Source organism: Schistocerca cancellata, chromosome 4, assembly GCF_023864275.1.
Source record: "Schistocerca cancellata isolate TAMUIC-IGC-003103 chromosome 4, iqSchCanc2.1, whole genome shotgun sequence".
NCBI lineage: Eukaryota > Metazoa > Arthropoda > Insecta > Orthoptera > Acrididae > Schistocerca > Schistocerca cancellata.
The window spans coordinates 211,733,273-211,755,932 of NC_064629.1; the positions used below are offsets into that span (position 1 = coordinate 211,733,273).

At 39.1% G+C, this 22,660-nt stretch overlaps 1 protein-coding gene across 1 annotated transcript in view; it reads left to right on the forward strand.

The window, feature by feature from the left end:
* LOC126183346 (HEAT repeat-containing protein 5B) overlaps positions 1 to 22,660 on the forward strand; it is a 268,954-nt gene that overhangs the window by 122,116 nt on the left and 124,178 nt on the right. Inside the window, exons 16-17 of the mRNA XM_049925227.1 lie at positions 10,212 to 10,375; positions 17,313 to 17,345. Coding sequence (XP_049781184.1) covers positions 10,212 to 10,375; positions 17,313 to 17,345 — 197 coding nt within the window. The remainder of the gene's footprint in view (positions 1 to 10,211; positions 10,376 to 17,312; positions 17,346 to 22,660) is intronic.

The window sequence follows — 22,660 nt, forward strand, 5'->3', positions numbered from 1 at the left end:
TCTCCTACACATGTTTCTTCTGTTGATGCCTCAGAATGTGTCCTGTTAACTGATCCTTTCTTTTAATCAAGTTGTGCCATAAATTTATTTTCTCCTCATTCACTTGGGTACCTCTTCATTGATTATTGAATCTACCCATCAGATAATCATTCTTCTATAGCACCATATATCAAAAGCTTCTCTCTCTTCTAGTCTGAAGCTTTTATCCTCTGCATTTCACCTGTGTACAGGACAGCACTATAGGAAAATACCTTCAAGAATGACTTCCTAACACTGAAATATTTATTCAGTGTTAACCAATTTGTTTTGCTCAAACATTTTTCTTGCTACTATCAGTTTACATTTTATGTCATCTCTGTTTCAGTAAACATCAGTTATTTTACAGCCCAAGTAGCAAAACATATGTACAAACCGTTGGCCTAAAAAATTACCAGTTCATGACACTGACGTGGGTGTGCCAACTGTAAAAATTGTTAGTTGACCTAAAGAGGTCATTCCAAAGGATCTAAATATGCTAAACCTCATGTTAGTAAATTGTCGAAGTGTCTGTAGCAAGGTCCCTGAGTTACTCTCCGAAAGAAACAGTAGAAATGCCAATATTGTATTAGGTACTGAAAGCTGGTTGAAACCAGACATAAGTAGCAGTGAAATTTTGAACTTGGATTGGACAATGTTTATGAAGGATATGACTGATGCTATGGGAGGTGATGTGTTCATTGCAGTTAAAAGCTGTTTAAATGCAGTTGAGATTGATACTGGGTCAGACTGTGAAATAGTCTGGAAAAGCTGTCAATCAAACAAGGATTGACCATTGTATTAGGATATTTTTATAGACCAACAGTATCCACAACAAACATTGCAGAATGTTTCAGGGAAAGTCTTGAGTACATAGGAAATAAATATCCAAATTATCTGTTAGTTATAGGTGGAGACGTTAATCTGGCATCCATTGACTGGGAAAATTACACATTTATCACAGGGGGCAGAAGCAAAGACACGTGTGAAGTTATTATATGAGCGCTCTCAACATACAACCTTGAGCAATTAGTTAGAAAACCAACTTGAGATGGGAACATGTTAGATATCTTGGCGACAAACAGACCTGATCTTTTTGAGGAAGTTAATCTAGAAGAAGGTATTAGCAACCATAATGTTGTCATCCCCCCCATGAACCATGGACCTTGCCGTTGGTGGGGAGGCTTGCGTGCCTCAGCGATACAGATGGCCGTACCGTAGGTGCAACCACAACGGAGGGGTATCTGTTGAGAGGCCAGACAAACATGTGGTTCCTGAAGAGGGGCAGCAGCCTTTTCAGTAGTTGCAGGGGCAACAGTCTGGATGATTGACTGATCTGGCCTTGTAACATTAACCAAAACGGCCTTGCTGTGCTGGTACTGCGAACGGTTGAAAGCAAGGGGAAACTACAGCCATAATTTTTCCCGAGGACATGCAGCTCTACTGTATGATTAAATGATGATGGCGTCCTCTTGGGTAAAATATTCCGGAGGTAAAATAGTCCCCCATTCGGATCTCCGGGCGGGGACTACTCAAGAGGACGTCGTTATCAGGAGAAAGAAAACTGGCGTTCTACGGATCGGAGCGTGGAATGTCAGATCACTTAATCGGGCAGGTAGGTTAGAAAATTTAAAAAGGGAGATGGATAGGTTAAAGTTAGATATAGTGGGAATTAGTGAAGTTCGGTGGCAGGAGGAACAAGACTTTTGGTCAGGTGATTACAGGGTTATAAATACAAAATCAAATAGGGGTAATGCAGGAGTAGGTTTAATAATGAATAAAAAAATAGGAGTCCGGGTTAGCTACTACAAACAGCATAGTGAACGCATTATTGTGGCCAAGATAGACACAAAGCCCATGCCTACTACAGTAGTAAAAGTTTATATGCCAACTAGCTCTGCAGATGATGAAGAAATAGATGAAATGTATGACGAGATAAAAGAAATTATTCAGGTAGTGAAGGGAGACGAAAATTTAATAGTGATGGGTGACTGGAATTCATCAGTAGGAAAAGGGAGAGAAGGAAACATAGTAGGTGAATATGGATTGGGGGGAAGGAATGAAAGAGGAAGCCACCTTGTAGAATTTTGCACAGAGCATAACTTAATCATAGCTAACACTTGATTCAAGAATCATGAAAGGAGGCTGTATACATGGAAGAAGCCTGGAGATACTGACAGGTTTCAGATAGATTATATAATGGTAAGACAGAGATTTAGGAACCAGGTATTAAATTGTAAGACATTTCCTGGGGCAGATGTAGATTCTGACCACAATCTATTGGTTATGAACTGCAGATTGAAACTGAAGAAACTGCAAAAAGGTGGGAATTTAAGGAGATGGGACCTGGATAAACTGAAAGAACCAGAGGTTGTAGAGAGTTTCAGGGAGAGCATTAGGGAACAATTGACAGGAATGGGGGAAAGAAATACAGTAGAAGAAGAATGGGTAGCTCTGAGGGATGAAGTGGTGAAGGCAGCAGACGATCAAGTAGGTAAAAAGACGCGGGCTAATAGAAATCCTTGGGTAACAGAAGAAATATTGAATTTAATTGATGAAAGGAGAAAATATAAAAATGCAGTAAATGAAGCAGGCAAAAAGGAATATAAACGTCTCAAAAATGAAATCGACAGGAAGTGCAAAATGGCTAAGCAGGGATGGTTAGAGGACAAATGTAAGGATGTAGAGGCTTGTCTCACTAGGGGTAAGATAGATACTGCCTACAGGAAAATTAAAGAGACCTTTGGAGAGAAGAGAACCACTTGTATGAATATCAAGAGCTCAGATGGCAACCCAGTTCTAAGCAAAGAAGGGAAAGCAGAAAGGTGGAAGGAGTATATAGAGGGTTTATACAAGGGCGATGTACTTGAGGACAATATTATGGAAATGGAAGAGGATGTAGATGAAGATGAAATGGGAGATAAGATACTGCGTGAAGAGTTTGACAGAGCACTGAAAGACCTGAGTCAAAACAAGGCCCCGGGAGTAGACAACATTCCATTAGAACTACTGATGGCCTCAGGAGAGCCAGTCATGACAAAACTCTACCATCTGGTGAGCACGATGTATGAGACAGGCGAAATACCCTCAGACTTTAAGAAGAATATAATAATTCCAATCCCAAAGAAAGCAGGTGTTGACAGATGTGAAAGTTACCGAACTATCAGTTTAATAAGTCACAGCTGCAAAATACTAACGCGAATTCTTTACAGATGAATGGAAAAACTGGTAGAAGCTGACCTCGGGGAAGATCAGTTTGGATTCCGTAGAAATGTTGGAACACGTGAGGCAATACTGACCTTACGACTTACCTTGGAAGAAAGATTAAGAAAAGGCAAACCTACGTTTCTAGCATTTGTAGACTTAGAGAAAGCTTTTGACAATGTTGACTGGAATACTCTCTTTCAAATTCTGAAGGTGGCAGGGGTAAAATACAGGGAGCGAAAGGCTATTTACAATTTGTACAGAAACCAGATGGCAGTTATAAGAGTCGAGGGGCATGAAAGGGAAGCAGTGGTTGAAAAAGGAGTGAGACAGGGTTGTAGCCTCTCCCCGATGTTATTCAATCTGTATATTGAGCAAGCAGTAAAGGAAACAAAAGAAAAATTCGGAGTAGGTATTAAAATTCATGGAGAAGAAGTAAAAACTTTGAGGTTCGCCGATGACATTGTAATTCTGTCAGAGACAGCAAAGGACTTGGAAGAGCAGTTGAACGGAATGGACAGTGTCTTGAAAGGAGGATATAAGATGAACATCAACAAAAGCAAAACGAGGATAATGGAATGTAGTCGAATTAAGTCGGGTGATGCTGAGGGTATTAGATTAGGAAATGAGACACTTAAAGTAGTACAGGAGTTTTGCTATTTGGGGAGCAAAATAACTGATGATGGACGAAGTAGAGAGGATATAAAATGTAGACTGCCAATGGCAAGGAAAGCGTTTCTCAAGAAGAGAAATTTGTTAACATCGAATATAGATTTAGGTGTCAGGAAGTCGTTTCTGAAAGTATTTGTATGGAGTGTAGCCATGTATGGAAGTGAGACATGGACGATAACTAGTTTGGACAAGAAGAGAATAGAAGCTTTCGAAATGTGGTGCTACAGAAGAATGCTGAAGATAAGGTGGGTAGATCACGTAACTAATGAGGAGGTATTGAATAGGATTGGGTAGAAGAGAAGTTTGTGGCACAAGTTGACTAGAAGAAGGGATCGGTTGGTAGGACATGTTCTGAGGCATCGAGGGATGACAAATTTAGCATTGGAGGGCAGCGTGGAGGGTAAAAATCGTAGAGGGAGACCAAGAGATCAATACACTAAGCAGATTCAGAAGGAAGTAGGTTGCAGTAGGTACTGGGAGATGAAGAAGCTTGCACAGGATAGAGTAGCATGGAGAGCTGCATCAAACCAGTCTCAGGACTGAAGACCACAACAACAATGTTGTCATGGCTTCTATGTCGGTGGAAATTGCAAAAAAACCAAAGAAACAGCGTAGAGTTTTCTTGTTTGGGAAAGCTAATAAGTGTCATTAATGCATATCTTCATTGTCAGCTCCAAGCATTCACTCCAGGACACAAAGATATTGAGCATCTTTGTTCGGAATTTGTGCTAGAGAAGTATGTGCTTAGCAAAAATATAGGGGAGGGAAAGGATCCACCTTGGTACAGAAACATATTAGGAAGTTACTGAGAAAGCAGAGAATTTTGCACAGTCGTTTTAAACGTAGTCACTGCCCCGCTGACAAACAGAAATTATGTGAAATGAAATCAGCTGTCAAAAGATCAATGAGTGATTTTTTTAATGAATTTGAAAGCAGTATTTTATCTGCAGATTCTAAAAATAACCCCAAAAAATTTTGGTCATATGTAAAATCTATGAATGCAATGAATAATTCAATACCTTCTCTTGCTGACAGTACAGGTAATGTAACGGATGATGGTAAACAGAAGGCCAAACTTCAAAACCTAGCTTTCAAAAACTTGTTTACGGTAGGAGACTGCAGCACCATTCCCCCTTTCAATCATCGAACAGACGCAAGAATGGCTGACATAGTGTTAGTGTATCTGGGACTGCAAAATAGTTAAGATCCTTAGACACCAGGAAGACATCTGGCCCAGATGGTATCCCCGTAAGATTATATGTTGACTATGCTACTAATATAGCATCATTCTTATCCATCATCTATCAGAGATCATTGTAACAGTGGAAAGTTCCACGAGACTGGCAGTCTATAGCAATCATAGCAATCTATAAAAAGGATAGAAAATCAGATGCACATAATTACAGGCCAATTTCACTGACATCGATTTGTTGTAGAATCATGGAACATATTGTGTTCAGACTTAATGACCTTTCTAGACTCTGAGAAGGTGTTCTGCAGAAACCAGCACAGTTTTAGGAAACAGCGGTCATGCGAGACACAGCTGGCCCTCTTTGTGCATGATATACAACAGGCTGTAGATACCGGCTCCCAGGTTGATGCCATATTTCTCGATTTTCAAAAGGCGTTCGACTCAGTTCCGCACTGTCGCTTGCTCCAAAAAGTGCGCGCTTACGGTCTATCCAATGACAGATGCAGTTGGATAGAAAGTTTTGTAACAGACAGAGAGCAGTATGTCGTCCTGAATGGGGTGACTTCAGCAGAAACAAGCGTAACTTCAGGTGTGCCCCAGGGCAGTGTAATAGGTCCACTGCTTTTTACAATTTAAATAAACGATGTGGTTGATGGTATTGACAGTGGCATTAGACTGTTTGCTGATGATGCTGTAGTCTACAGGAAAGTAGTATCACATGAAAGTTGTGAACAAATCAATGAGTATTTGCAGAAAATAAATGTGTAATGTAATGTCTGGCAGTTATCTCTCAATATTAGTAAGTGTAACCTACTGCGTATAACAAGACGAAAATCCCCATTAATGTACGAGTACAAAATAAATACCCAGTCTTTGAAAGTGGTAACATCTGTCAAATATCTAGGTGTGACTATTCGAAATGATCTGAAATGGAATGATCAGATTACACAAGTAATGGGCAAGTTGAACTTTAGATTGCAGTTTATCGATAGAATCCTGAAGCGATGCAGTCCTTCAACAAAGGAAATTGCTTACAATATGTCAATTCGTCCAGTATTAGAGTATTGTTCGTCTGTATGGGGCCCTTACCAGTTGGGTCTGATTCAAGAGATTGAGAAGGTCCAAAGAAGAGCGGCAAGATTTGTGACTGGTACATTTAGCCATCTCGAGAGTGTTACAAATCTCATAGACAGTTTGAAGTGGGACACGCTTGCAGATAGACGACGCGCTGAATGGAAGGGGCTGCTCACTAAATTCCAAAATCCAATCTTCACTGAGGATGTAGAGCATATATTATTACCACCAACTTTCAAATTGCAGAATGATCACCATTCAAAGATAAGAGAAATTAGAGCTCGTACTGAGGCATTCAGACAATCGTTTTTCCCTCTCGCGATCTGCGAGTGGAACAGAGGGGGGAAAATATTACTTTGGCACAAACTGTGCCCTCTGCCACACACCGCTTGGTGGCTAGCAGAGTATATATGTAGATGTAGATTTCGTAATTTGATTTCTTCAATATTGCCTGATGTAATTAGACTTCATTTCATTACCCTTGTTTTGGTTTTGTTCATGTTCATTTTATACCTTCCTTTCAAGACAATGTCCATTCTGTTCAACTGTTCTTCCAAGTCCTTTGCTGCCTCTGACAGAATTACAATGTCATTGGCAAATATCAAAGTTTTTATTTCTTCTCTTTGAACTTTAATTACCTCCAGATTGTTCCTTGCTTGCTCGTTGTACAGACTGAGTAACATGGGGATGGACTACAGCCCTGCCATGCTCCCTTCTCAACTACTGCTTCCCTTTCATATCCTTCAACTCTCATAACTCCAGTCTGATTTCTGGAGAGGTTGTTAATAACCTTTTGCTCACTGTATTGTATCCATACCACCTTCATAATCTCAAAAAGTGTATTCCAATCAACATTGTCAAAACCTTCTTTAAATCTTCAGATGCTATACGTGGAGGTTTGCCTTTCTTTAATGTATCATCTGTTGTGACTGGAATTGGACAAGACTGGGAATGACTCGATAACCTGCAGAGATTGGCTGACTGGGTGGCTTGCTGAGGACATTGAAGTGAGTCACCTGAGAGTAAAGGTGGAAAAAAGACAAACAGCAGAGATGGCACAGTGGATAACAAACCCAACAAGTAGACAAAGATCAAAATCCTAAGACGTAGTGAATCCAGAACCAAAACAACAATGTGTAGTGATACCGGAGCTCACTGAAATCATGACTGACTGTGTGAGCTGCTGCACTAAGAGCTTTAAATGATATCTGAGAGTGCTGATAGGCTGGAAAAATGAGTATGATTCTGGAGCCATCACTGTACTGGCAACAGCAGTGCTCACAGATTTTAGCAGTGCTGTCTAGTGGCTGTCATTGAAATCTTTGACTTCTAGCAGGCTTTCCAACTTGCAGGGCCGGGGTGACATGTCTTCTAAGATAGCCGTAGGGTTAGTATTGCAGTGGGGTTTTCCACATTTCTCCAGAATCCAACTGGATCTTCTCTGAAGTTAGCCTATTCCAATTTTCCTACTCTTCTGTAAATAATTTGTGTCATCATTTTGTAACTAAACAGATAGTTCAGTAATGTGTACATCTGTCAGCACCTGCCTTGTTTGGCATTGGAATTATTACATTGTTTTGAAGTCTGAGGTTATTTTGCACGCCAGATGGAATAGTTTTGTCTTGGCTGGTTCTCCCAAAGATCTCAATAATGCTGAGGGAATGACATCTACCCCAAGAGCTTTGTTTTGGTGAGGTGTTCCAGTGTGCAGTCAGATTTTTCTTGCAGTATCATATCTATCATCTCTTATTCATCTACTTCCTCCTCCTTTTCTTTAATATTGTCTTCAAGTTCATTTCCCTTAGGTAGCCCTTCTGTACAGTGTATATTATCCACCTTTCAGATTTCCCCATCTTTTCTTAGAACTGGCTTACCACCTGAACTCTTGATATTCGTACAGCTGCTGCTCTTTTTTCTGAAGGTGTCTCTAATTTTCTTATAGGTGACATACGTCTTTCCCCTAATTATGCTTGCTCTTGCAATCTTGTGTTTGTCCTATACCCTTGGTCCTTGCTTACTTTGCCATTTTGCACTTCCCGGCAATCTCATCCTTCCTCTGTATTTCCCTTCATCTGTTTTGTTTGCTGCACTGGTATATTTCCTCCTTCTGGTGATCAAATTCAGTATATCCTGTTATACAAGGATCTCTGCTGGGCATTGTCATTTTGTGTATTTTATCGTGCACTGCTGTCACTCTTTCATCTATCAGAGCTAGCCATTCATCTTCTGTTGTATTCTTGTCCCCCATTTTCATTCAGTCATTGTCAGATGCTTTCTTTGAAACTCTCAGAAGCCTCTGGTTCTTTAAATTTACTCAGGCCCCCCATTCTTAATTTCCCACATTTTTGCAATTTCTTCAGACCTACAGTTCGTAACCAGTAATTTATGGTCATAGTCTAAATCTGTTCCTGGAAATGTTTAGCAGTTTAAAATCTGTAGCTGAAACCTTCTCTTACTATTTTATAATCTACCTGTCTGGTGTCTCCAGGTCTCCTCCATGTGTATAAACTTCTTAAACCAAGTGTTGGCAATGACTGAATTGTGCTCTGTACAAAATTCTACCAGGCTGTTTCCATTTTCATTCCTTTCCCCCAATCCATCTTCTCTTACTATTGTTCCTTCTCTTCCTTTTCCTACTATCAAATTCCAGTCCCTCGTCACAATTAAATTTTCATCTCCCTCAATGATCTAAGTAATTTCTTTTATCTCATCATACATACTGTCATGTAAAAATGAGGTAGGCATTTAAACTTCTGCTACTGTGGTGGTTGGCTTTGTGTTGGGCTTCAGTACAGCAGTGCATTCACTAGGTTGTTCATAGTAGCTCACCTACATTCCTATATTCTTATTCCTTATTACACCTACTCTTGTGTTACCCCTATTGAATTAATTGTTAATAATGCTGTACTCACCCGACCAAGAATCCAATTTTTGCTGCCACAACACTTCATGTATTTCGTATATGTCTAACATCAATCTATTCATGTGCATTTTTAAACTCTGTAACCTACCTACCAGATTAAGGGACCTAACATTCCATGCTCTGACTCATAAAGCACCAGATTTGTTTTTCCTGGTGACACCATTCTCCTGAGTGGTCCCTGCCTCTTTACCTCCAAAATATTTTACCCAAGATTAAACTATAAAAAAGAGCTACATGCCCTCAGGAAATATAAGTCTGGGTTTCCTCTTGTTTTTAGCCATTCACAGTACCAACAGTTGGATAATGTTACAAGACCACATCAGTCCATGATCCAGGCTGTTGCCCCTGCAACTAATGAAAAGTATTCTGCTCATCTCCAGGAACCATTTTTTAGTCTTTTCTCCCTGCAGCTATGATTCCCGTGTACTTACTTCTACTGCATGGGTATGTGTATCACTGAAGCATGCAAGCCACTGCACCTGGACAATATCCATGGGTCATGGGGGAGACATAAAAAAAAAAAGAAAAATTATTTATATATATATATACCACAAACTTGTTCATGTAGTAGCCTGTAAGTCTGGGAAAGGAATTGGGCATGGAACAGATTAAGGGGTTGGGTTAACTGACTTTGATCCGGTATGCTGGCCTGCCTAGCTGTGGTTTTCTCTGTGTTCCAGTGACTGCTAAGCTGATGCCCCATACTGGCTGGAGAAGGGCACCACACGATTAGTTAAAACATGCAAAAACACAGAACAAGGGTTTTCTCAATGTAGAGATAGGGGGGCCAACATGGTATTTCTCTTCTTTAAAGTTGTGTCATTAGAAAGGGTGTATCATATTAGAAACAAGTGTCTGGCAAATTATGCACATTGAGTAAAGTCCCATCATGTGTGTGGGGGATTATGTCAGGTAGGAATATATATTATTGTGCATTGGTGTAGTTGGCATGTAGTTGATATAATTTATGTTCTTACTTTAGTTAAGACTGCCCTGATAGCCATTTTCTAAACATTTTACTTGTGTTTGTGTCCTCCTACTGGCTGTGATGTTCTATGTACAGTATAAGCCTTCATGGATGTTGCTTTATGGAATCACCCTGAATTACTGTTGCTTCTTTTCCTTCAACAGGTTCTTACACACACTTGCTTCGTATGCTTGTGGCAGAATTCACACTCACAGAAAATCCTGCAAATACAACTACCTCTCAGTTGCGTGCAGTGTGTCATGCAGATGACTCAGTAATACTAGGAACATGGCTTCAGGAAACAGATCATCAAACAATTGAAGATCAGGTTAGTTCAAGTGTTATTGTTAATACTCATTATCGATATGGCTCTCTTAAGGCTGCATTACTGTGTTGTTTTTCATTTTTGTGTTGTTCTTCATTAGCCACAGTCAATCAGAAATGATCTTATAGGCTTTGGAAATGAAGTTGGCTCTATTTAAATTTTGTCAAAGCAGTGCAGCCACAAATACATACAAATGACTGTACAGTGCAGGTTTGTTCAGAAAATGCTTGTGTAGGTTTCTAATTTGACAGCAACAATGGAATCATGTTCTCTTGCAGAAAGAAAGGGGTGTGTTTTTATCAGGAAACATTTTATATTACCAATTTTTTTTTTTACCAGTGCTTCATTTCCCACTGGTAATGTAGTCTCTCTCTCTCTCTCTCTCTCTCTCTCTCACACACACACACACACACACACACACACACACACACACACACACACACACACTCTTTCTGGCCATTAAAATTGCTACACCACGAAGATGACTTGCTACAGACATGAAAATTAACCGACAGGAAGAAGATACTGTGATATGCAAATGATAAGCTTTTCAGTGCATTTGCACAAGGCAGGCGCCGGTGGTGACACCTACAATGTGCTGACATGAGGGAAGTTCCCAACCGATTTCTCATACACAAACAGCAGTTGGCCGGCGTTGCCTGGTGAAACGTTGTTGCGATGCCTCGTGTAAGGAGGAGAAATGCGTACCATCACGTTTCCGACTTTGGTAAAGGTTGGATTGTAGCCTATCGTGATTGCGGTTTATGGTATCGTGACATTGCTGCTCGCGTTGGTCGAGATCCAATGACTGTTAGCAGAATATGGAATCGGTGGGTTCAGGAGGATATTACGGAACGCTGTGCTGGATCCCAGCCTCGTATCACTAGCAGTCGAGATGACAGGCATCTTATCCGCATGGCTGTAATGGATCGTGCAGCCACGTCTCGATCCCTGAGTCAACAGATGGGGACTTTTGCAAGACAGCAACCATCATGATGGTCACATCCGTGTTTGGCGTCATCGTGGTGAACGCACATTGGAAGCGTGTATTCGTCATCGCCATACTGGTGTATCACCCGGCGTGATGGTATGGGGTGCCATTGTTTACATGTCTCGGTCACCTCTTGTTCGCATTGACAGCACTTTGAACAATGGACGTTACATTTCAGATGTGTTACGACCCATGGCTCCACCCTTCATTCGATCCTTGTGAAACCCTACATTTCAGTAGGATAATGAACGACCGCATGTTGCAGGTCCTGTACATGCCTTTCCGGATACAGGAAATGTTCGAATGCTGCCCTGGCCAGCACATTCTCCAGATCTCTCACCAATTGAAAACATCTGGTCAATGGTGGCCGAGCAACTGGCTCGTCAGAATATGCCAGTCACTACTCTTGATGAACTGTGGTATTGTGTTTAAGCTGCATGGGCAGCTGTACCTGTACACGCCATCCAAGCTCTGTTTGACTCAATGCCCAGGCGTATCAAGGCCATTATTATGGTCAGAGGTGGTTGTTCTGGGTACTGATTTCTCAGGATCTATGCACCCAAATTGCGTGAAAATGTAATCGCATGTCAGTTCTAGTGTAACATATTTCTCCAATGAATACCCATTTATCAGCTGCATTTCTTCTTGGTATAGCAATTTTAATGGCCAGTATGGTGTATGCCCATTCATCGTAACCGGGCCAAATATCTCACGAAATAAGGGTCAAATGAAAAAACTACAAAGAACGAAACTAGTCTAGCTTGAAGGGGGAAACCAGATGGCTCTATGGTTGGCCCGCTAGATGGTGCTGCCAAAGGTCAAACAGACATGAAATGCATTTTTTAAAATAGGAACCTCCATTTTTATTACATATTCGTGTAGTACATAAAGAAATATGAATGTTTCAGTTGGACCACTTTTTTCGCTTTGTGATAGATGGCTCTGTAATAGTCACAAACATATGGCTCACAATTTTAGATGAACAGTTGGTAACAGGTTCGTTTTTAAAATTAAAAAAATGGTTCAAATGGCTCTGACCACTATGGGACTTAAAATCTATGGTCATCAGTCCCCTAGAACTTAGAACTACTTAAACCTAACTAACCTAAGGACAGCACAGAACGTAGGTACGTTTGAACATTTTATTTCGGTTGTTCCAATGTGATTCATGTACTTTTGTGAACTTATCATTTCTGAGAATGCATGTTGTTACAGCGTGATTACCTGCAAATATCACATTAATCCAATAAATGCTCAAAATGATGTCTGTCAACCTCAATGCATTTGGCAATACCTGTAATGACATTCTTCTCAACAGCGAGTAGTTCGCCATCCGTAATGTTCCCACACACATTGACAATGTGCTGACGCATGTTGTCAGGCATTGTCAGTGGATCACGATAGCAAATATCCTTCAACTTTCGCCACAGAAAGAAATCCAAGGATGTCAGATCCGGTGAACGTGTGGGCCATGGTATGGCGCTTCGACGACCAGTCCACCTGTCATGAAATATGCTATTCAGTACCGCTTCAACCGCACGTGAGCTATGTGCCGGACATCCATCATGTTGGAAGTACATCACCATTCTGTCATACAGTGAAACATCTTGTAGTAACGTTGGTAGAACATTACGTAGGAAATCAGCATACATTGAACCATTTAGATTACCATCGATAAAATGGGGGCCAATTATCCTTCCTCCCATAATGCAGCACCATACATTAACCTGCCAAGGTCGCTGATGTTCCACCTGTTGCAGCCATTGTGGATTTTCCATTGCCCAGTAGTACATATTATGCCGGTTTACATTACCGCTGTTGGTGAAAGACACTTCGTCGCTAAACTGAATGTGTGCAAAAAATCTGTCATCGTCCTGTAATTTCTCTTGTGCCCAGTGGCAGACCTGTGCACGATGTTCAAAATCGTCGCCATCAATTCCTGGTGCATAGAAATATGGTACAGGTGCAATAAACGTTCATGTAGCATTCTCAACACCAACGTTTTTGAGATTCCCGATTCTCGCGCAATTTGTCTGCTACTGATGTGCGGATTAGCTGCGACAGCAGCTAAAACACCTACTTGGGCATCATCATTTGTTGCAAGTTGTGGGTGACATTTCACATGTGGCTGAACACTTCCTGTTTCCTTAAATAACGTAACTACCCGGCGAATGGTCCGGACTGTTGGATGATGTCGTCCAGGATAACGAGCAACATACATAGCACACGTCTTTTGGGCATTTTGATCACAATAGCCATACATCAACATGATATCGACCTTTTCCGCAATTGGTAAACGGTCCATTTTAACACGGGTAATGTATCACAAAGCAAATACCGTCCGCACTGGCGGAATGTTACGTGATACCACGTACTTAAACGTTTGTGACTATACAGTGCCGTCTATCACAAAGTGAAAAAAGTGGTCCAACTAAAACATTCATATATATATATAGAAACATTCCACGTGGAAAAAATATATCTAAAAAGAAAGATGATGAGACTTACCAAACAAAAGCACTGGCAGGTCGATAGACACACAAACATACACACAAAATTCAAGCTTTCGCAACAAACGGTTGCTTCGTCAGGAAAGAGTGAAGGAGAGGGAAAGATGAAGGGATGTGGGTTTTAAGGGAGAGGGTAAGGAGTCATTCCAATCCCGGGAGCGGAAAGTCCCTAAGGTAAGTCTTTCCGCTCCCGGGATTGGAATGACTCCTTACCCTCTTCCTTAAAACCCACATCCTTTCGTCTTTCCCTCTCCTTCCCTCTTTCCTGACCAAGCAACCGTTTGTTGCGAAAGCTTGAATTAAAAATCAGCACTAAGGATATCATGATTAGACCAATACAAACCAAGTGGGTTCTAAATATTTTCTTCAAAAGGGACTGGTTTGTGGCTCTGTTTAAATCAGCAAGTGGCACACCAAGATAAACCATCCACCCAGTGTGATTCCGTGGTTGAAACTGGCACAGTCTATTACTATTCATATCATGCATCACCATCATCATCCAGTTTGCTATTAATTTTTTTCAGATTCAATTTTCCTTTTAGTGCATTTGTATTATTCACGTTCAAGACACTCCTCTCAGAACTGGGGATGCCAAAGTATTTTAGAACATTTGAATTGTTAAGATGGCTTCTGCAAGATAACTACCAATACATCATCACCAGGCATTGTAAAGGTCTCCATGCGTAGATTTAGTGGTACTACAGAACACATCTGATGTGGTATAACTTTTCATAGGACAAGTTTAATTAGAATAATCAGTTGGGTATAACCTAATCAACGTTCTGTTCATAGTTGCATGATGATATTTTACAGGCAGTCACTTGAAAATATTTTAAATTTGTACACATACAAAAATAATTATAGCAAGCTCTCAATTATATATGTTAACTCAGACTTGATACTGGAAGGCTAACCAAAAGGTGTACTTAATGCAAAATACACATATTTTTACTACAATCTACTATTTACGGTGTTCAGAAAATACATTACCAGTCACAGTTCAAAACTCATCTTATTATTACACATTACTTGTCATAAACTGACATCTTATTAAAAAAAATTACACTTAAATCACATGATATTTCATGTCACTTGCTTACAGTCCATTATCAAGAAGTAATCATACTATTCCATTTTATGCTTCTGTTTCTCATTCACATTTTTCATTATGTTGGTTCTTATTTTCCAGAGAGTCAAAATATCAGTATAGTCAGCTGAATTTTGTCCTGCATACTCTAATAACAGCTAAATGCATTGTTCACTGTATCTGCATCACTTAGCTGCTCATATCCTGGTTCATAGGCATGGCTACGTAACCATTTGCAGGTGTTTTCATTATCTACATCTTCACAATCAGAGTTTGTTCCTAACAAAAATATTCATTCTAATCATGACAGAACACTTTAGGCTTAATTTCTTTATTTTTTTAAAATCACCAAACTATGCATGGATAATACCCATCCATATTGTCAAGGACTTTGTACATATAAAATATAGCTATTGTCTTCCATTTCTCTGCCTTTGTTTCTTTCTTTGCACTCATCTCAGACTGATGCCAAACATTTGCTTGCTGCATTTATAATAAGGTGTTCTTGTTCTCTGAATACTTTCCTGAAACTTGAGAATGATTTGTAAAAGATACAATGTTTTGGAGGGTTCAGTAGGGTTGTGGTGGATGTCATGAAAATTAGTATATGAAGTCTGCAGAGGATTCTTTGAAAGTAGCAAAGAAAGTGAGATGACATTGAATAAAGTGGTTTGCTGAATGGTTAACAACAAGATAGACATGGAAAGAGTGAAGGCGTTCAATAATTATAACTAATCCATGGCTCTATAAGTTGAATGTCTTTAAAAGATGTCATAAAAACAATAGCCTTTATCTCATAGTTTGAGTTAAGATTTCTTGTACAGTGTTTATTCTTCTTCAGCTGTACTGTGTGTCGGGCTAATGTAACACTTCACAAATAAAACAATATTCCGTGTCAGTCTCAGATTTATTCTGTACACCATACTCTGATGATTGCACTACTGGCAGCTATCTTTACAGAGAGTAATAATATTCCCATGAAGTTTGTACAATGTGAGTCACACTGTGTGTGTTACAAAAATTTAGTACTTACTGCATTCTATTTTAATTCACTGCCCCTGTCTGCTACTACAGGTTCAGTACAACATATTTGAAGAAATGTGGTACTGCAGTTTAATCTTACTTTGGTCGATAGTTATAATGTGATCTGAACGGAGTTCATTGGCCTTGTTTAGTTTTGCTTTGTGAATTCTCTTTACTACAAGCTGTGATAACAGTGCAGTTAAATAATGTGGAAAATACTGAAACTGAGGAAGGAAATCTTTCAATATTTAAAGCTTGTTGTTGTTGTTGTGTGGTGGAAGGAAGTAATGTCCTAAATGTACAGTATAGCAGCACAATTTGTAAGAGAGTATTGCAAGAACTGGATATGTAATGTCAATCCTGGCAGAATGTATGCAGTAAATACATTATCCACAGGGTACTTGAAACATATAAGCACACATTTTGTGTAGAAACATCAGTGTCAGAAAGTGGCTGTTGACATATGACTGGATTATAAAAATAACACAGTCTTATTGTAGATGAAACAAAGACAGCAGGAAATTATATGTACGGCTTATCGTTGTGCTGTATATTGCCTTCACTGGGGCTTTATTTTCTGTGTACTGCCCGTAAAATATGATTAAATTTCATTTTGTATGGACACTTCAGTTGTTGCTGTGAATTATACATAGTAATGTAATTTTTTTTTTGTAAATTACAGTGTGATTAATTAACTAAAAGTGACCTGAAAATCTGTTCAGTGGACACACTTCAAACATTATGTATTTTCAGATTTTAAATAAGTTTAATGAGCTTTCTGTTAAGTATAATGATGAATCACTGAGTCAGACCACTAAAGTGAATGCTCTTTAGTGTCTGCATGCATGATTTCTGATATACTGCAGCTTTTCTTCAATTTCTCCACTGGTCCAACATAGATGTGCTACACATCTTTGTAATAAACCATTTCAGAAGAAATCCATTTGTTTTGCAGGAAACAGAGTTTTTCCTCCTTTAATGTCATCATAATCATATAAAATGAGTATCAGGTTTGTGTTGTTAAAGGACCGTGACAGTAACAATCACCCAAAACTTCAGCATGGTGAACATTATTATTAACGTCTTTCATATCATAACCAATGCACACTTATATTCACATATGGAAATGGAGTGTACTGAGTTAAAGAAGCTATTATAGAAGCAGTTCGGTGTAGTTACTCTTGAGTGTTGTTGGTTGTTGTCTTATGGATTATGTCTTACGGATTTGAGTCACACGATGATTTCATCTTTATATGTCTGAACTGTGGACAGATCGTTAAGCAAGAGGGGTATCAATTAATGTACTGTGTATTTTCATTTAATGTTTAGATGGAGCCTAATCGAAGGACTGATGGGGACCATGTGAGTATTTACTTGACATGTTGACCATTACCCCTGTCTTATTTTGCTTGCCTTTTAGCATGAGTTTTAGCAAAGCTGATACACATGGAATGTTGCAGCAAATTGTTGGCTGTTATTAATTTATGTTGGCTAATTACAAGCTAATGAGCACTTGAGTCCTTCCTGCATTGAATAAATCTAGAGGAAACAGGTTTTAAAGGTGTTTACATTGTAAAAGTGTAAAATTCTTAGCTAAATCCATTACCTGTTAGCGTGAAGGCACTTAGTTGGTATCACCAGTTCCTCTATAAATCCTAGATTTGATTATTTTTATCACCAAAGTTGTAAACATGAATTAAAGATCTTGGCTGCAAACATTGGTAAGGGAAAGCTGGGTGTTTTGAGAAATTGCACAGTTAATTTTTAGTAAAATCTTTTAAATAAGATATTTCAAGTATATGCAGTGTGATTTTTTTTTTATTCAGATAAATCACTGTTTTCAAATATATTCGCATCAACAACATATTTTTAAAATGGTAAATTCCACCGTAAAAATATTCTTACTAATTCATTAATGGGTACTTAACATTTTTTATCTGTTAACTGAGTGCACTTAACATGTGTTAGCACTGACTTACCACAGTTTACTTGCTTGGTTAATTAATGAAATAGTATCGTGAAACCTCTCAAAAATACAAAGTTAAAAGGTTGAAATTGTTTAGTTTTTGATCTGCATTAACAATTTTTGCAATAAAAAGCATAACAACTTCAAAAATTGATTTATGATTCAGGACAATACAAAATTAATTTTACCAATCACCTTACCACAGCACATAAACAATGTTAAGGGTGGTCCTTAAAATTTCTACCATCACACTGTCATTTAAATTCACATAAAATATGGTAAGGGACACCACATTGTTTACTTGCTTAAATAAATGTTCACATTTACCCAATGAGCAAATACTTTTGAAGTGCATTTGCATTCGGGAACATATTAAAGATTGTTATTTGAGTTATAGTCATCCACATTATTGTCAGATTCATAAAAATTGCCCCTGAAAAGCATTTCCCTGGCATGAACACTGCATGCGTTAGTAATACCAGCAGCTATGTTCCTGGCCCTTACCACTGTTTACATGCACACATTCTGATAAAGTTGCCATTAGCAAGATCTGAAATTAGAGATACAGTTGCCATTTCTCAGTTATTGTGGAGCTATTATCAACTAATAGGAATAAAGTACATAACTTACATGTTTTGTAGGAAAGAGCTCTGTTTCTCATCAATTGTCCTTTACCATTGTTTACAGTCAAGGTCTTCAGTTAGTTTTGGATTGTTCAGTTATGATGGCCCCTTTCTTGGCTAAAATGCCTGTTCCTTGCACCAATGAAAGGTTGGAATTATTGAAATCTACATGGCAGTACACTTGGTGCTGAAAAATAATCCTTATCAATCCATTCACATCCAGTAATGGGTACAACCTTCACCAAATTTGTGTCTCTAATGATACGGTATGTAGTGTTACACGATAATGACATTATATGGCTATTTTGTAGATTGATACATTACAAGCAGCCTATTTATTTATTTATTTATTCACCATGGATCATCGTATGATGATATAGGATTTTTCATCATAATAGAATGAAATAAATAGCTCAAAAATATATGTACACATAGAATGTACATGTATGCCTTAAGAGGATGGGACAGGTGGATGACTGTGGCCTTGATTGAGGAACCATCCCAGTATTTGCCGGAAGTGGTATGGGATGGCCAGACAAAGCAAGCAACATCTTAACAACTGCACTGCCTCATTTGGTTAGACCCTATTGTACATAGTTCTTTGATATAAAAAAGTTTTACTCTTCATGGCTGCACACTTCAAGGACGCCCACAGAGGAATCTGGAACCACAAACTTGCTGCTGTACCCCTTTCGCTAACTCCAATCCATTCTGAAAACTGACTGTTCGTGTCCTCCCATCGGTTCATCTGAAAAACTAAGTCAACAACAACCCTCATGATGAGTGAGATGTTGAACTTGCAAGAATAATAAGACATTTCTATCATGCACCCACGATCTTGGCACATGATTTTCTTGCAAACGCATTCCACTATTTTGATGTGACAAGGTGATTTAGTAATCCCCTTTCCATATTAACCACTACTCTGAATCCTCTAAGTAATTTTTGATTTTGTGGAGTGCATTACTTCAAAAGAACTTTTTTAAACAGATGTATTTTAGTAACCTTTTCCATCTCCTTTGGCAATGTATTATACAAGGGCATATAAAAAGTAATGCATGCAAATTTTTTATTTGATAACACTGACAGCTTTTTAAATAAACCAAATGTTATTAACAGTCTTTATCTTTATTCTTCATGCCTACATATTTGCAGCCCTCTGCCACCAAAGGGCTCCGATTTGTAGCATGTAACATGGCGGTGTGTAAGTGAATTATGTCTGTGCGTGAGAAACAGTGTATTGTAATTCAGTTTCGAATTTGAAGAGTTCAGCGACACTTGGAGCATCCTCTCATTCTGCATGCAATACCAGACCACACATAAGTGCTTCAACATCTGCAACAATCGGACGCCGTGGGTCCTGTGCCATTGATCTTCCTCCATACAGTCCCACCTTGACCCTACCCGATTTTCACGTGTATCTAAAACTTGAAGGTCACCATCATGGACTTAACTTTGATAGTGATGAAGTAGTGCAAACAGAGGTGAGATTGTGGCTCTGTCAACAGATTCATTCTACAGTTACAGTATCAACAAGCTGGTCTCTCATTGGGAGAACATCGCCAGGGTGGCTATGTTGAGAAATAAATATGCACAGATGAAGAATAAAGATGTAAATGTTAATAACGTTTGTTTTATTTAAAAATCTTTAAGACTTTTCACATAAAAGGTTGCGAGGCATTACTTTTCAGCTCTCCCTCGTACAATTTTCTTCACTGATGGAAAATGTGCAGTTTTGAGTTTTTTGTTTGTTTACTTGTTAAATATATGTCCAGGCTGGCTCTTGTTACATGATTGTGTATAAAACTATTAATTATATACTTAGTAATATTTTCCCTGGTGTGCACAACAGGTTGGTAGATGTGCTCATTTCGTGCAGTAAAGGTACATAGCTCTTTAAACAGTTCTTTAGAATGAGCCCTACTAGTATTTCTAGTTACTATTTTAGTGGCCGTTTTCTGCAGTTTCATGGCTTTGGTCCCTGGGAAAGAAACCCATAGTTAAGAACTGAGTGGACGTAAGAATAGGATGTCACCACAAGACATTGGCTGTTACAAACATATGATATAACCTTAAGAGCAAAACTTGCAGCTGATGCTATTTGTGTCAGCATTTTTGTGTGTTCATTCCATGTTAATTGACAATAATATCCATCCCTAAAAACCTTGAGCTTTTTACACCATCTATGGAAGTATCACCTATGTTTAATGTGACAGAATTGTGTTCCATGTGTTCAGTGTTAGTTTGGTGTAATTGCACTCGTCCTTGAGAGTGTTTCATTTGTGTTCTTTAATAAGAGTTCTGGTGTTTTATCACATTATCAGTGACTATGTTGCTGCAGTAATCAGCAAAGAGAACTCTGTCTCCATATCTCATATGGTCTGGAAAGTCATTGGTATATATTATGAACACAGGTGGACACGATACACAACCTTAAGGAGCACTGTGTTTATATGTCTCTTGTCTGACAGTTGTTTTACTTAAGATGTATAATCAGAAGATATCACAGTACAGTAGTTAAGCAGATAGATGTTATTGTATGAAAGTATTGTGTGCTATATAAACCATCAGAGAGAGCCATGTGTTCTACCAAGATATGCAGAGTGTATTAAAATTAAACAGAAAAAACAGACACTGGAGAAATTGTGTGATAATAGATGCAAAATGTTCATATAAACATGGGTCTGCAAATGAGTGGCTTGCAAGATAATTGTGAATATGTGCCTACAAGCTGCCACTAACTTATGTATGAAATATTGTACTAGACAATACAAATTATTTGAAATGTTAACATTTTGGTTAAGTTCCCATAGAATTGGGCTCAGGTTTCACCTGTGGCCCAAGGTTGGTGAATGTGGTACACGATTCAAGGAACACATGTACATTTTGCTTCTTACGTAAGATGTCACCTAACACATTAATATGTATAGGTCAAGCAGGGCCTATATTTTGGCCTCCAAAACCACCCAACCTCAGTCCTCTGGATTTTTCCATTCAAGATCATCATGAAAGTACAACGTACAGTCTTAGACATAAAAACTGACCGCCGGCCGGCCACCACAGAGACTAAGTCCGAGTCATTCACTTAAGGTGGCCAATAAAACTGACCGCCCCTGACAACTCTTTAAGTCCGGCCATCTGCACAATCTGGCAACACTGTAAAATGCGGAAGTGTTAGGAGGAAGTGTTGTCTACTTCCAAGATATTTGGATGGAGTGAGCCTGTGGTCTTGTGGTAATCGGCGTGCATTCTAAACCTATAGTCGCATGTTCGCGTCCAATTGCATTTTTTTTTTTACCACATTTCGGTCTAAAGTTATGAGTCTGATTGAACATCGAAGATAATTCGCTTAACATTCTACACACCAGCAATAACAAGTACTTCCAGAAACAATTCCACAGGACAGCTCGTGGCTGTGTCGCGATCACAACAGCTTACGCCCCGGCGTTTCCTCGCGCTGCAGCGGCTACCAGCCACCGGCCAGACGCCACCCGCCGCCTGAAATACGGCGCCGCCCATGTGAAGGCGGCGCCACGCTGTCAGTGTATGTATGTATCAATACCATTTTCGAATCTGAAGTTCTAGTTATCATCTTGCAGTTAAGCATTGGATTTTGCATACTTGAAAATCATGAACTACAGTTAAGCGTTGTAAAATTGAGTCGCAAGTGGAAAAAGGTGTAACATCTGCAACACAATGTTTACTTGTGGTATAACAGAGGTGTGAATGTAGAGGAGGCAGCTAGAAAGATTTTAACTGTGTGTGGAGCAAGTGCTTTTGGGAAAAATACGCCAGAAAAAGATATTCTTGTTTCAACAAAGATCGTTCTGGCATGAATGATTTTCCACATTAAGGAAGTCTCGACTACTGATATATGTGACAGATTACCATTTTACCATCATGCGACATTTGCATTCAACTGGCAAAGTTCAGAAGTCTGGTGTAGGAGTACTGCATGCTCTAATTTGAAACAACAAAAATCAACGGAGTGACTATTATTGAACGTCATCAGGTCGCTCATTGAGCATTCCTATGCAGTACTGTTACTGGTGACGTGTTATGATGCCTTTATCGTTAACTTCCTAAGA